This window comes from Pleurodeles waltl, chromosome 9, assembly GCF_031143425.1.
Source record: "Pleurodeles waltl isolate 20211129_DDA chromosome 9, aPleWal1.hap1.20221129, whole genome shotgun sequence".
NCBI lineage: Eukaryota > Metazoa > Chordata > Amphibia > Caudata > Salamandridae > Pleurodeles > Pleurodeles waltl.
Window position 1 is genome coordinate 1045867682 of NC_090448.1, and position 14533 is coordinate 1045882214.

General features: G+C 45.4%; 1 protein-coding gene across 2 annotated transcripts in view; it reads left to right on the forward strand.

The window, feature by feature from the left end:
* The first annotated feature begins 6414 nt into the window (after window positions 1-6414).
* The window catches only part of NID2 (nidogen 2), a 449243-nt gene continuing 441124 nt past the window's right edge, over window positions 6415-14533 (forward strand). The window contains exon 1 of one of the 2 annotated variants that reach the window (XM_069208632.1): window positions 6415-6920. In XM_069208632.1, coding sequence (XP_069064733.1) covers window positions 6720-6920 — 201 coding nt within the window. In that variant the 5' untranslated portion in view covers window positions 6415-6719. The remainder of the gene's footprint in view (window positions 6921-14533) is intronic. The other variant, XM_069208633.1, reaches the window with a different exon arrangement.

The window sequence follows — 14533 nt, forward strand, 5'->3', positions numbered from 1 at the left end:
GCAGGTGTAAAATCAGCCAGATAGAAAACCTAGCCAGATCAGCTATTGTGACCCTGGGACCATTATATTTCACCCTGCCCGCCTGGCCTAAATGCAACTCTTCCAGTTTTTAACCATGTTGCTGGCTCTATAATCTTCAAAATTCTAGATTTATCAAACATTTCTATAAAAAATTAGTCCAATGAGACTAATCAATTGATGTTTCATGAAAGTACACAATCCGGAAATTTGAGGCTTTCTTTAGGAGTGCCCCGGCCTAATTGTGATCCCATCTGACTCTGATACCTTCACCTAGTCCCGTCCCTTTTACCAAGACCCCTTTGTATTCAGTGGCATCAAAACCAATGGCTATGATGGGAAATGCAAGACTACGATAACCAGAATGCAAAGTGTTGGTGGCTAACAGTCCAGGATTGTATAGAGGTGGCACACATAGCACGGGGTCATTAGGCACTTATTGGGTCTTAAGTGAAAGATTAAGTGGGAGATTTCTGGCAAGAAAGGTAGATTAACCGTTAAGCACCATGATGGAATACTGGGCGGGGAGGGACCATATTTCGCGCTTGAATTCATTGTTTACTCACTGGCAACCAGAGCAGCTGAACGCTTATAGTCTTGTGTCAAGACAGAACAAGTGACAGAGAGTATCCCCGACATAAGGTAAATACTTCAGATTGGAGCGCTTCGGTTGTGTTTGGCAGTGATTAATTTATAAATAAAAACGTGTCGGTGCTCAAAGCCCTCCTGCGAAACACGCGCTGCGGCAATTAAATGTGGGAACACGGAATATTGAGGGGGCGTAACCATGAAGACATCTCGGGCCTCTTCAATCTCTATAAAGCCACTCCCTGCTCCTTCAGCTCACTCCAGCAACTTCCTGCTTTCCCCCTTTGTGACGCTTTTTCGTTTTTCTCTTCCTTCGTCTTTTACTCGCAGCAAATGCTTAAGGCAGAAGAATACGAAATTTCCTAGCTATCGTGAAGGAAAGTTTCAATTCTATTAAGGACACGGAGGCGAGGATTATGCAGATCTTTCTTCACTTTTAATTAAACAGCAAGTTCAAAGTAAAACAAAACATGAACAAAAAAACTACAAGTTCCATGAGCCCGCCGCCATGGTAACGAGTATCCAATGAGGTGCACTCCTTTACGTTGGTATAAGTATCCCGAAATGCGTCACACTTCCTCGACTTCACTGCGGAAGGAATCCTGGTAGAGTCAATTGGTCGTAGTCTCGGAACCTACCAAAAAAGGTATAATTAGATGCAAATCCGATAAAACACAGATACATACTGACTGCAATAAAGTCATGAACCTTAAAATACCTCTAAATAGAATGTGATCACATCTGAATCAAGTACTACATGATGTATTTAGAACATGATCAGAATGACAATAAACAAATGTACAAACTCAAGTATACTACCTTGTTACGTAGGTAGATGTAATCGGGAGGGGACATACCAGCGTAATGTATGTGGGTGGGATAATCCTCGCCTCCGTGTCCTTAATAGAATTGAAACTTTCCTTCACGATAGCTAGGAAATTTCGTATTCTATCACAGGACCGGAGGCGAGGATTATGCAAGTTTAAAGCTTACTCACCACAAGTGCGGCTGCTTCATGAATTGGTTTAAAGTAAAACTTTTTAAAAGTAGACTCTGAAGACCAATCAGCAGCATGCATGATGTCCTCCAATCTGCCCCCCACTTGTATGGCTTTGGAAGCCATAGCTCCCCGAGTAGAATGGGCGCCAAAAACTTGAACATCTACTCCTGCCTCAGAGAGAATCCATCGAATCCATCTGGCAACGGAAGGGGAAGAAACCGCCTTAAACGGTTTCTTTATAGAAATCAATAATTGCTTGACTCCTGGAGGTCTACAAGAACTGGTTACTTCCTCATAGACTTTGAGACATCGAACCACACATAGCTTCGGGGAATCAGGAAAAGCGGGATAGGATACCGACCTGGTATTAGACTTTGTCCTCCTTGCAATAGTAAACGTGACTCCCTCTGGAGTAAAGATACGAGCGGAAATATCCAATGCTCTGACATCGGACACTCGCTTACAGGAAATGAGGCAGAGAAGCATGGCCAATTTGGCTGACAATTCCTTTAGTGACAAATATTGGTTGTCCCGCCAAGAGGACAAGAGATTAAGAACTAAGTTCACGTCCCAGAGTTCCGAATATCTGGGTTGCGGAGGTCTGGAGAGTCTAATACCCTTAAGAAGTTTACAAATCCAGGGATGCTCCCCGATCGGGAGATTGTTAAGGGGCGGGTGGCCCGCCGAGATGGCCGAACGAAAAGAATTGATAGTGCGATACGCTAAGCCAGATTCCCCTAATTCTGCAAGGAAATTGATGATGTCGGTAATACTGGCCCCCATGGGATCGCAGTGTTTGCCCACACACCAACGAGACCATCTGTTCCATGCAGATCTATATCGTTTGCATGTACCCGGGGCCCAGGCCTGTGCGATGAAGTTATTAGCCTCCTGCGAAAGTCGGTTGTCTTGCCAACGATGCCGGAAATCTTCCAAGCTAAGAGGGAAAGATGACCTTGAAGGACCAGAGGGTGATAGGAACCCAACGGATCCAGGAGTATTGAGGGAAAATGCAGGAGGCGAAGAGGACACTCGCACGAGAGTTCCAACAGGGTCGGGAACCACGGCTGTGACCTCCACCAGGGGGTTATCAGAACCACCGTCGCCTCTTGGCGGCGAACCTGAGCCGCAACCCGCGGAATAAGGAGAAACGGGGGAAAAGCATAACCCTGAAGGGTACCCCAATGCTGGAGAAACGCATCTACTGCCGCCGCTCCCGGATCCGGTCGCCAGCTGAAGTATAGGGGAAGTTGAGCATTCCAACGAGACGCAAAGAGATCCACTGAACAGGGACCCCAGCGATCCATGATCGGCTGAAAAAACGAGCGATGTAGACGCCAATCGCTGGGATCCTGGAGAAACCGAGAATTCCATTCTGCCCCTACATTCTGGGTTCCCGGAAGATACTCTGCCGTGACTGAGATTTGGCGTTGAAGGCAAAAATGCCAAAAATTCTTCGCCAGTTCCGCTAGGGCTCTTGATCTTGTTCCCCCTAAGCGATTTATGTATTGTATCGCCGATACGTTGTCCATCCGTAGTAGAACAACACATGAGACTTTGTCTCTCGTGAGAGATTTGATCGCAAAAGATCCCGCCAGGAGTTCCAGGCAGTTGATATGCATGGTTAGTTCCTGCGGGGTCCAGCGCCCCCCGACTTCTGTTGGTTGATCACGAAACCAAGGTCCTGGAAAAGCGCAATAGTTGTGTTCAGATTGAACATCAACTGAGACTTGGACTGGTCCATCAAAAGGAGGTCGTCCAGATAAATTATGAGGCGTATGCCTAGCAACCTTAGTTTTCCCACTATTGGTTTGAGAAGTTTTGTGAAGCACCAAGGTGCCGATGACAGGCCGAAGGGGAGTGTGGTGAATTCGAACATCTGGCCGTTCCATATGAATTGCAGGAATCTGCGATGGGGCGGAAAAATGGGGACTGTGAGGTATGCGTCTTTGAGATCCAGACGAACCATCCAGTCTCCTTGTAAGAGGAGGTCGCGGAGCATGTGAATACCCTCCATCTTGAAATGCCTGTAAACCACCCATTCGTTGAATGCCCGAAGGTTGATAACGGGACGAAACCCCTTGTCCTTCTTCTCCACCAAAAAGATGTTGCTTACGAAACCTGTGGGGTAAAGGGAAGTGAAGGAAATGGCTCCCTTGTGGAGAAGGGCCTGAACCTCTAACTCTATGAGCTCTGAGTTTTCTGCCGAGAATACGATGGGCGGAGGCAGTTTCTTCTGAAGTGGGGTACCCCAGAATTCTATCTGAAAACCTGAGACAGTTTGGAGAACCCATGCGTCGGAGGTAATGCGCCTCCAATTGTCCTTGAAAAACCTCAATCTCCCTCCAAAATTTTTTGGGGAAAAAGGGATAAGCCTCACCAGAGGGACCTCCAGGGGCGTTAGATGCTCCTCGCGTGTTTCTGGAACCTCTGCCTCTTCCCCTGCCTCTGTTGGGGAAGAAAGTTCCTTGTCTGCCGTCCCTCCAACCGTTGTTCCGGAAGGAACTGGGGCCTTGCTGGAAAGGACGGCCGGAAGAGCGACCCCTGCCTCGCCCGGCCCCGCCAAAAACCTTGTTGGGGAAAATCTTTTTAATAGAAGATTGCGCCTTATCCAAAGCCGAAAACGTAGCCACAAACTTCCCCAATTCTTTGACAAAAGGGTCGCCAAATAAATTGCCTTGGGCAACAGCCCCTGCCTCCGAGTTAGATAGTTCCCCTAATTTGGGGTCAATTTTGATCAATAAAGACCTGCGTCTTTCTGCAGAGATGGCACAGTTCGCGTTGCCCAGGAGACAAACAGCTCTCCGAGCCCATCCTGCGATGACGTCTGTCTGTAGGGGAGTGTTTGCTTGCCTGGCACGCTCCGCCAATTGAATAATCTGTGTGAGGGGACCAAGGACATCAAGAAGTTTATCTTGACATGCTCGCCAGGAGCGGTCAATCCCTTTTTTGGGATCCCTGGTATACTTTGCAAAAAACGTACACATTTTAGGGTCAATATCAGGTGTAAAAGCGACCTTATCCGATAAAGACGGGCGTGGGCACTCCGCCCGTAGCCGGGCCCGCACCTCCTTGTCCAGAGGTTGCCTAATTTTGCTGGCGACATACTCAGCCACCTTGTGGTCTGGGCGCCACTCCGAAGAACGTGGATGGTAGATACCCTCCGGTTCAAACATATCGGAGTCAGAATCAGCGCGATCCGAAGGATCTGGTAGGGTAGCCCCAGGGCGCCAAGGGCGACCTGAGTCGTCATCCAAAGATGATGAGTCCTCATCTGAACCTCCCATGAAGCCTTTGGGGGATTCCAAATCAGGGTTCCATAGGTGGTGAAGCTTGTCACCCATTACCCCGGGCAAACAGCCCTCCCGGGAGGGTAAGCGCGTATGCGCGCGCGCACTCTTGGGATGGGAAAAAAACTCGCCCTCCTCCAGGTGCCCCGCGTCGCGCTTGCGCAGTTTCCTGGGAGCCGAAAGGGTAGAGGAATCACCCTCCGCTCCCGTCACACCAAACATGCCCGTACCTCTGGACACCTGTTCAGTAAGTTTAGCTACACTATCCCTAAGAGGGGCTAAAGCGTGGGAAATAGCCTGTGAAAACAAAGTGTCCACCCCGGGGGGGAGGGTACGGCGAGAGGAACCCTCACCTGGGGACATGTTGGGAAAAGGTTCATTTTCTTGAGAGGAGTGCATAATGAGGACTGGACAGAGTGCACACCCAAAAAATATGATATATAGGGTAAAATCCCTACCCACTCTGTCACTGTAAGTGCAAGAAAAATAATATCTTCCCTAATGGGGTAAACCTTACCCAAATGGGTGTCACAGGTAGGGACAAAACTGTACCGAAGGTACAAACGTGTTATTGAGGGCAAAAACCCTCAATTTGGAAAAAAGAAAACAAACGCGAGGCGCGAGCGCCGAGCGCTGAGAGCTACATGCTCTCCGAAAAAAGAAAAAAAACAGCGTGCGCGCGCCCTCTAGTGGGCCCGACGTGTATTTAAACACGCCGGAGGGTTAAGAAAATGAAAAGAACGCTCGAGCGGAACGTTCGTTCCGGCTAACGAAAGACAGAAAATGTAGCAGAGACGCGCCAAAGCAAACAGAACCCCCGAACCGGAGGCAGAAAGGCACTTATCTGGCTCACAGCAGTGAAGAAAGAGGAAGTGTGACGCATTTCGGGATACTTATACCAACGTAAAGGAGTGCACCTCATTGGATACTCGTTACCATGGCGGCGGGCTCATGGAACTTGTAGTTTTTTTGTTCATGTTTTGTTTTACTTTGAACTTGCTGTTTAATTAAAAGTGAAGAAAGATCTGCATAATCCTCGCCTCCGGTCCTGTGATAGAATAAGCTCCGGCCCTCAAAAATAAGTGCTGGTGCTCAGCACCGGATACAACAAGCGCAAATTAAGCACCGGTGTTTGGCGCTTGCGAGGAGACGAACTGAGCTAAATTTGCCTGTAGGTCAGGGTAGGGCTCCCAGAACGCATTTGATGATGCTCAGACTGTGCTGTGAAGTCGTGGGTGCTAGAAAACAGTAAATTATAAACTACACAGTAATTCTTAGCTTTAAATCTTATAAAGAAAATATGCAGATCTCGCATTCTGTGATTGATCTGTTTTAATCGGGTAAATGTGCTTTGAGTTTATGACAGAGTCACAGTGCTCGTGCGTTTCCTGTTCTTGTTAAAATGTGAGCCTGTTCTTCCTTGGGCTTGTAACCCTACACTTCGTGGTGTGGGGGATTACTCGCCCCCTCAGACACGCCCAGGGGGACACTACGAGCATCTGGGAAGGCTGGGGACGCAGAGCCTGTGATGGGCAGACGCTGCTCCCAGCTGCAAGGGATCTCAAAACTTTTAATGAAAGCCAGATGCTTTGTGTCCACTCGAGGGGGCTCCTCCCCGGCTTCCCATTGGGCCCTGTCGCTGTCTTCCAGCCAACCCTCTCACTGGGAAAAGTGTAGACCCTCCTTTCCCCAAAGGCAGTAGGAGGTTGCAGGTCGGATGTAGAGCTCTGTGCTGGAATTCCTGCAGCCAGCGAGGTTATAAAAGCCCTGCGTCGTGCTCCGTCCTCCCTCCCTAGACTAGTCGAGATCCAGAGAGTACCAAGATGTGGCAGGAAGGGCTGCGCCTAATGCTGCTCCTGCACTGTCTGATGTGCCCGGCAGCTGCCATCTCCCGGCAAGAACTGTTCCCCTTCGGGGAGCACAGGGGCGATGTGATGCTCCCGGAGGGTGACGACGAGACCTCGGAGGTGGTCAAGCTGAGGAAGCCTTTGCCGTTCTATGAAGCGGAGTTCGACAGCCTTTACGTGAGTCTGCGTGTGCGCTCTGCGCACCGGTGCTTCAAAGCGCTGTGTAAATTGTACTCTGGGCTTCAAAGCACTGTGTCTTCTGCGCCCTGGGCATCAAAGTACTGCTCCCTATTTCTGGGGCATCAAAGTACTGTGCCTTCTGATCCGTGGACTACAGAGTGCTATGTCTTCTGCACCCAGACTTCGAAGCGCTTTGTTCTCTGTGCTAGGGTCTTCAGTGCACTGCCAGGGGCTTAGATGCATTGCGTTCTCTGTGCCTGGGCTGCGACCGCTGTAATGAATGGACGCTCTGTCAGATCGGGGCAGATGATTGCCAGGAGTGGGCGTAGCACAGCTTCTCAGAGTGTAAACGAATGCCTGTTCATGTCCATTAAGTACTGGCATTTTTTTATACTACTGATTGATGGCATGGCTGCAGCTTAGACGGGCAGGCGGGGTTCCTAGCTGTCCGTTTAACTGTATGGAAGACTGAAACTTGTTTGCTCAGGAAAAGGTTACAACCTGCTCTGCCCATCACTGGACGACAGCTGGAAGTATCTGGGGCCAGACTTCAAAATGTTGTGGGAGTATTTTTTGAAATGCTGATCTAATGATGAGCGGGAACTTCTGAGAGTGAATGAATGAATCAGTGTTAATTATCCGATTAGATAATTTAGTGGTACAATGATTTAAATCGGATAACACCTTTTACTCTGGTTAGAGAAGCTCTGTCCGGGATTTGGACAGAGGTCTCCTGGTTACCAACTCTAAAATGGGTTAGTAAATTCAGTCCTCCCACCTTGGACCAGGGTGCCCCATCATCCCATGCGTTTTAAGGGAATATTTGTTGCTTCTGGAGGAATTGAGTGGGCGGGCCAAAATTATGCCATCGTTTCGAGATTGCGAGTCTAAAAAGAGCACAGATTTGGCACATTGGGCTTGACAGAGCCACATCCATCTGTCCCATGTGAAGGGGACGCCAAACTCGAGTCATAAATAAAGGATGCCTGCAGCTTCCCGTTGACAACTTTTGATTAAATGATGCACCAAACAATGCTTTCTCTATTAAAGAGCGCAAAGCACATTATCTGTATTTCTTTGGGGGGGGACACTGTACACACATGAACATTACTGCTGCCCACTTGCAGCCATCAGCACACAAATGCTGAAGCAGCCACCCCTTTGAATTTTCATCAAACGGTATGCAGCCCCTAGAGACCTCCCCGCCTAGATGCGCCCAGTCTAGTGTCCCGCTTACCTGCATCTGAGCGGGTTGGTCTTTGTCAGTTTAATTTGGGGGCCTGTTGCAGTAGTTTACAATCAGCTGACCCAATTTCCTCTATCAAATACGTTCTTTAGTGATTGAAGACATGAATCAAATGCATGTTGTACTGTTTATACTGATTTTGCCGTAAATCTTTTTAACTCGCCATAAGTACAGAACCTAAATCGGGAACCTGCAGTGTCTATATTAGCCAGGGCTTTAAGTGGGATGAAACAATTGGCGGATCTTTCAAAGGTGCGTGGCCTGTATAATGAAGGGCGTGGCTTAAACCTCAAATGCTAAAAATCTGTGCTTGTGCATTGTGTGCACCAACAGGTACTTTGCTGCTGCTGTCTGTCATTTCATCCAGATATATAATACAATAACTGACTATACCTAAAGGAAGCTGGGGGCTATTGACGAGAATGTGAGAGTCTCTGACATTACATCAGTAACAGCACAGGGTGATACTGCTGCAGTTAAGATTTCATCACCCCCACGGTGAGGGTAAAAATGGAGAGCCCGATAGGGATCCTTAACACCTGCCTTTATGAACTGCTAGTGCTGAGCATCGGCAGGACATGGCCCACTTAAATCCCTCATCTTAATCTTCCTACCATAAGGAAGCGATGCAGTCCTCATCAGCCAGAGATTGTAGGGATATCTTGACTGGACAGAGGAGCCTACTGAAAAAGACGGTAATGACCCAACCTCGGCAACAAAGGTTCCTAACACCCTAAAAGTGCAAACGCCCGAACATACTTTCTCAGAATTTAAAATATTGAGGCGACATACCTCCTTGTGCAAATTACACGTAGCCCAGGGTTGTGCGCTCTTAATTGCAACATCGACGTTGTAAGCTACATCTCTCACAGGGCATCAGCCGAGTTGTAAAAATGGTGTTGAAAAGAGGTTTCACAAAGTGACAGGAACCACAAAGCACCAGAGTTTTATAAAATAGGACAAGCTCAACCTGTAATTGAAAAAAACTGTCTTGTTTGAAAGATTAATACAATACTAGCAATTTCGATCTGGGATGAGGTCCATGTCCGTTGAGTACAGCACTATCATGTAAGATGTAAGCGCAACACTTATGTTTTTTTGTTCGACTTCAGGAAGTTTACCACGACTCCTTCGCACGTTTCTTCTGCCCTTTTTTTTAACATGATCACTTTTCTCTATGAACAAAAATGCCTAAAAATGTTCCAGCAACTCCCACAATGAAAAGTGGTAGCATTGCTGGCTTTGACCCACTATGACACGAGCCCACTGCTCCTGCATAAATTGAGAGGTGCCCCTCGTTAATTCGGAAGGTCACCTTTGACCGATTAAGCAATGTGTCAAACAGCAAAGAGCAGTCCCAAGTACTGACCATAGATGTGTATTATAGGGCCACTAGGTGAAGCCAAGAGACTATCTAACCTTCTGGTCTCTCTGACTTTAGAATTCCCACTCACAGTGGTCAAGGTTGTTATTGCTGCTGTCTGAGAAATGCAAGAAATGACAAGTCATTTGTCCTGTGGTCTGGCGGACGGCCATCATACCACATTGGTAGACAGTGCTGCTTGTCAAGCCCAAACCTCTCCTTTTTTCTGAAATAATTGAAGCATTATTGGTCAACCACAGGTACAAAGTGGGAATGATTCTTCCCAGCCCGATATGAAGAATTCCACATTAAGCATCACCAGACTCCAGTCATTAGATGCTCATGTATGGCACCAGTCTGTTCACATGGGCACCTCCAAGTCCCAAAAAGATCCTTCTAACTTGCTGAGTTCCACGGGTTCCTTTTAATTCCCTATCGTCTTCAACCTCTACATGGAGCCACTTGGTGATCTACTCACAGATAGCATCAAGATTCACCAATATGCCAAAAATGCACTACTCTTGGATTTCTCCTTTGCTTTTGGCATCCAACGCTTCAAACACTGCCAGTATTTTATCCTGTCCAGTGGCTAGCTGAAGCTGAACCTGAGCAAGACAGAATTTGGGTTATTTGCCAAGAACAACATACAAAAAACAGTATAAAACTGGCTCAATGGCATGGACATTCAATGGCATGGACATTGACTGCTTAAAACTCCCAACTTTCACTGAATGCCAAGTCACTTGGAGTCACCCTAGACTCCAGCCTAACCCTCCAGGAATATATTGATGATAAAAACAGATGGCACATGTCATGTCAGTGTCTTTCATTGGTTCGGAGACTTGCCTTTTAAAATCTGCTTGCTTTTATTAATGGAAGGCATGCATATGTCATGCGTTTTCCGGTGGTTAGCCCTCCTCGAGCTCAACGACCAAGTACTGAAAACATATGAAGCTCGCCGTTTTCCATCCGGTTTGTGGACTACTTTTTCTCTTTTTTCGCAGCACGATCTCGCTTGTTTGGCAGCACGATCACAATAGTTTTTTTTCTCCATTTAATAAGGAAAGAAAAGTCTGATTGAGAGTTTACAACAATGCAAGTGTTTGTTTTACCAGGCTACATCCTCACACTTGACCCGAACCTGACAGTTCGCCTCTGCAGATGTTTTGTTCTAATCAGTACACAATCATGTCTATAGGTCTAGGCAAAACTCGGCATCTTATCAGCACTCAATCATCAACTTCAGTTTTTTAAACTATTTCTTGGATTAACGTGTCATCTATGACTTTAGCTAAATCGTAATGCTGGTGATGACGTATATTCCATGTTGTATATTTGACCCTTCTTCTTCTCACATTCTTTAAATCCACATCTTGGAGGGCTGCAGAATACTAATTGGCTACTCCGATACAGAAAGCCATATATGGGCATCTGAATCCATGTGCCTTGCTCTTTTTTGAGTAGTGGGCTAATATTCTGGCACTGACTTGGTTGAAAGAGAAGGCCCATTTGAAGGGGCTTAATACAGTATTTTTCTGGGGCCCTAGAGGTGAGTGCAGTCCATTTCAGACCTGCGTTCCTATCACCTGACTCGTCTTGTCTCCATGTTACTTGCAGTTAAACCTAGCCTGTTGTTGGACGTCAGGGTTTTGTTTGTGTATACATGGGAAACGCGATTGTAAGTATTTTGGGATCTGCCTTTAAAGGGCTTTTAAAATGATGCAGGACATTATCAACTTTATATTCAGAGCCCCAGAACCAGTGAAGGCTTTAGAGCACAAGAGTGATGTGTTCTGATTTCTTGACGTAAATATCTTTTAGACGCCTGATTTTGGAGTCTCCATATTTGCACAAATCTCTTTCTTTTGAGCGCCTTCATTGATAGAATTGCAGTAATCCAATGTCCACATTACCAAGGCCATTATCAGTTAGATGCACAGTGATAACCAAGTGGACAATCAGTCTTAGCAGCCGAGGTAGAAACTCGTGTATTTTTCTGATATTGTTAGTTGATAGCCAAATGAAAGATCTGAATCGCCCTACAAATTATTTTAAATTACTTGCTATGGGGTGAACGTAGTTACTACTTCCCAAAGCCAGTTGTTGTGTCACACTGTCATCTGAGAATACTCCCTCTCTGAGGACTTTACTCTCCAGGGAGAGATAACTCGCCTTTATCCAAAGGGACATGTACTTAAGGTGACTGTATAATGCTTTGTGGTATTTGTCGCTGCCCAACCAGTTGTGAAGTTGGATCTCAGCTACATATGTTTCAAGTGTATGCAACATCAGTCTTATGTATATGTTAAAAAGGATAGCCAATATTTTTTGTCCCCGACTGAACCCACTTGAAATGGGCTTCACTTGAAAAGAAGCAGAGCTTTTTCTAATTCATTGGTTCTTGTCTGATAGTTACTACTTGCACCACTGAAACGATTATCCAGAAATCCTGTCCCTTTTTCCTTTCAAGCCGCCTAGCTGTGTCTTATGATTCACTGTATCATAAGCAATGAACAGGTCACGAAGACTTAAAATATCTGATTCTCCACCAAGCCTGAAGCCTGACCTCCTGTAATGTAGGAATATTCTTCAATTCTACAAAATCTTGGATCTGGAGAGTTACGCCCACCTTCTATTATAAAGGAAAGAAACAGTGGGTTTAGAGTAGGTTTATAGTTGGAGGGGTCCAATTGAAATCCTGAATTGTTTCTTTAACAGGAGTGAAATTATTGCATGTTTTGCTGTTGCTGTTATGGTGGTGGTCAGACAAGGCTTAACTAGGATGGCTAAGGGTTTGAGCTTGTTGCCTGCTTTGCCCACATGATGGATATATCCATTATATTTGGATATATCTTGTTCGATTAATTGACAGATTGATGATTCATGCTTCTCTAACATTGCGGTACGAATCTTTTGGCATTGTTTCTCAAAGAAATTCCTCAGATTTCCAGATTTGGTTCTGGATGAGAGGACCATTCTTTAGCACCCTAAATTGTCTCGAGGCCTGATTGATTCTAGTCACAAATGTTGCTTTCTTTGACATCTGCACTGCACCAAAGTATATTTCCTCATGTGAGCTTTACACGGCCCTTTGTCAGATGCTGCTTGGCTTAATTTCTGCTACCAATCTAGTTTCTGTACATATCTTGTCATGCTGGCCAGTTCTAAATTGAAACATTTCTTGCCGGCCTTGTTTTGAGGCCTTATTTTTATTTTTTGAGTTGGAATGTGGTGACAAGAGAAAGTGCTGTGAATATTTTGAGGTGTAAGGAGTTGAGATAGGGGACTGAATTCTGGTGATCGTTATGTGGAATCTGGTTGCTGAAGCTCTCTTCCATATCGTAATATAGGTTGGTATTGGTATGTAAATGGATTTTAGGCTGGTGTGGTTGCATTCTAGTTTGAATGTAGGAAAATCAGCTCCTCGTCTCTCCAGAATTTGGGGTTTACTTCCAAGATGTTGATGCATGAATGAGCAGGGCCCAGTGCATGTCCTGCCAAGTGAGTAAAAGAGAAAATTGCTTGGATATAGCTCCGAGACTATTCTCCACGACTTAAGTAGCTATTTTTAGGTCAAGCGCGCAAGCGCTCTGGCCTGTTATAATTTCTCTGTGGGCCTTAAACCACGCCCACCACACACCCAGCACTAATGCTCATTCATAGGCCAGCTTTTCAAAAATCCTGTGTTATCATTGGTAAATGCTTTGTTTGTCCCTCCTTGGGGCAGTGTTGTTACCGTCTTGGTTAACGACCCTGTTACATGGATAATTGCACTTTTGCCGATACGTTTGACTGCAAGAGAACTTCTTTTTCCTTTTGTGTCTCTCCTTTGTGCTCATGCTCACAGCGGCCGTGGTGCTTTGAATTGGCTCGCTTATGTCAACTGTTTGACTTTTCATTTTCAATGTACGTTTCAAGAAAAGTCCAGTTAGGAATTTACAACGCTAATAGCTCTAAGTCGAGAAACGCAAGACCCATTGTATTGCCTACTTGAGGTGTATGCAGAGATTGAAATCGCCTAAGAGCATGAGTTTGTTTACTGGCTTTTGTTTAGGCTGGGTTGGGTGCAAGTTATTCTCAAAGAAGCGTGAATTGTAAACTCATTTATGGTAGATTAATATGGTGATGGAAGAATAATTAGGTTGTATGTTCAAATTAATTGTAGTCTAAAGTTGTCAACTCGGGACATATTAGTAATGAGAGTTGGATTATCATAAAGCTTTGTGTTTTCGGTGAAATCATCCAGACAGTTCTCTTCCTCTCTGGCAAAACTACCTCCAGTTTTTTCTTTCCAATTAATACTTACCTGTATATTTTTGTAAGGGAGTAGTCAAGATGTCTTTGGTTTGTGGCAGAATAGAAGTGCCCTTTTTCGAATGTTTCTTTACAATTTTTATCTTATGTACTTTCAAATGTTACTTGTCATTCTCAGTACTTTGGTACATGAAAGCAAATTACTTCTAAGAAGAAAATAGTAGCCTAAATCTGGCCTGCTGTCATTGTATAGATGGGAATATTTATTTGGTATTGGCCTTAACCCACACCTAAAAATAGGCAGAGGAATCCCTGTAGGAGAATCAATACAATTTGCATTGAGTGCTGGGCCAATGTGGGCCCCAGAATCTCACTTGAATCCTCCACGGAGATTTTTAAGAGCCATTGAATTACAACAAACCAATTATTTTTATGGCAAAAGCCCTGTAGGCAAAGTCTTGCTATAAACGGATCCAAACACCTTCCTTTTGCAGAACTATATAGTATACAGATACCAGTCAATAGTCTGTCTTTTATCTTATAGAGAAGAACCATTATGATTCCCTGAGTATATAATGGTTTGAGTTTCTTACAGTCAGTTGTGCTCTTACTAAACTACTTATTGAAAATGTAACTTTCTAAAAAAAAAAAAAAAAATGTATAGTTTAGCCTCTTGTTACAATCCCGGCTGCTGTCACTTCACTCTTTGGCCACCATGGAAATATCATGTATGAGATACACATTGTA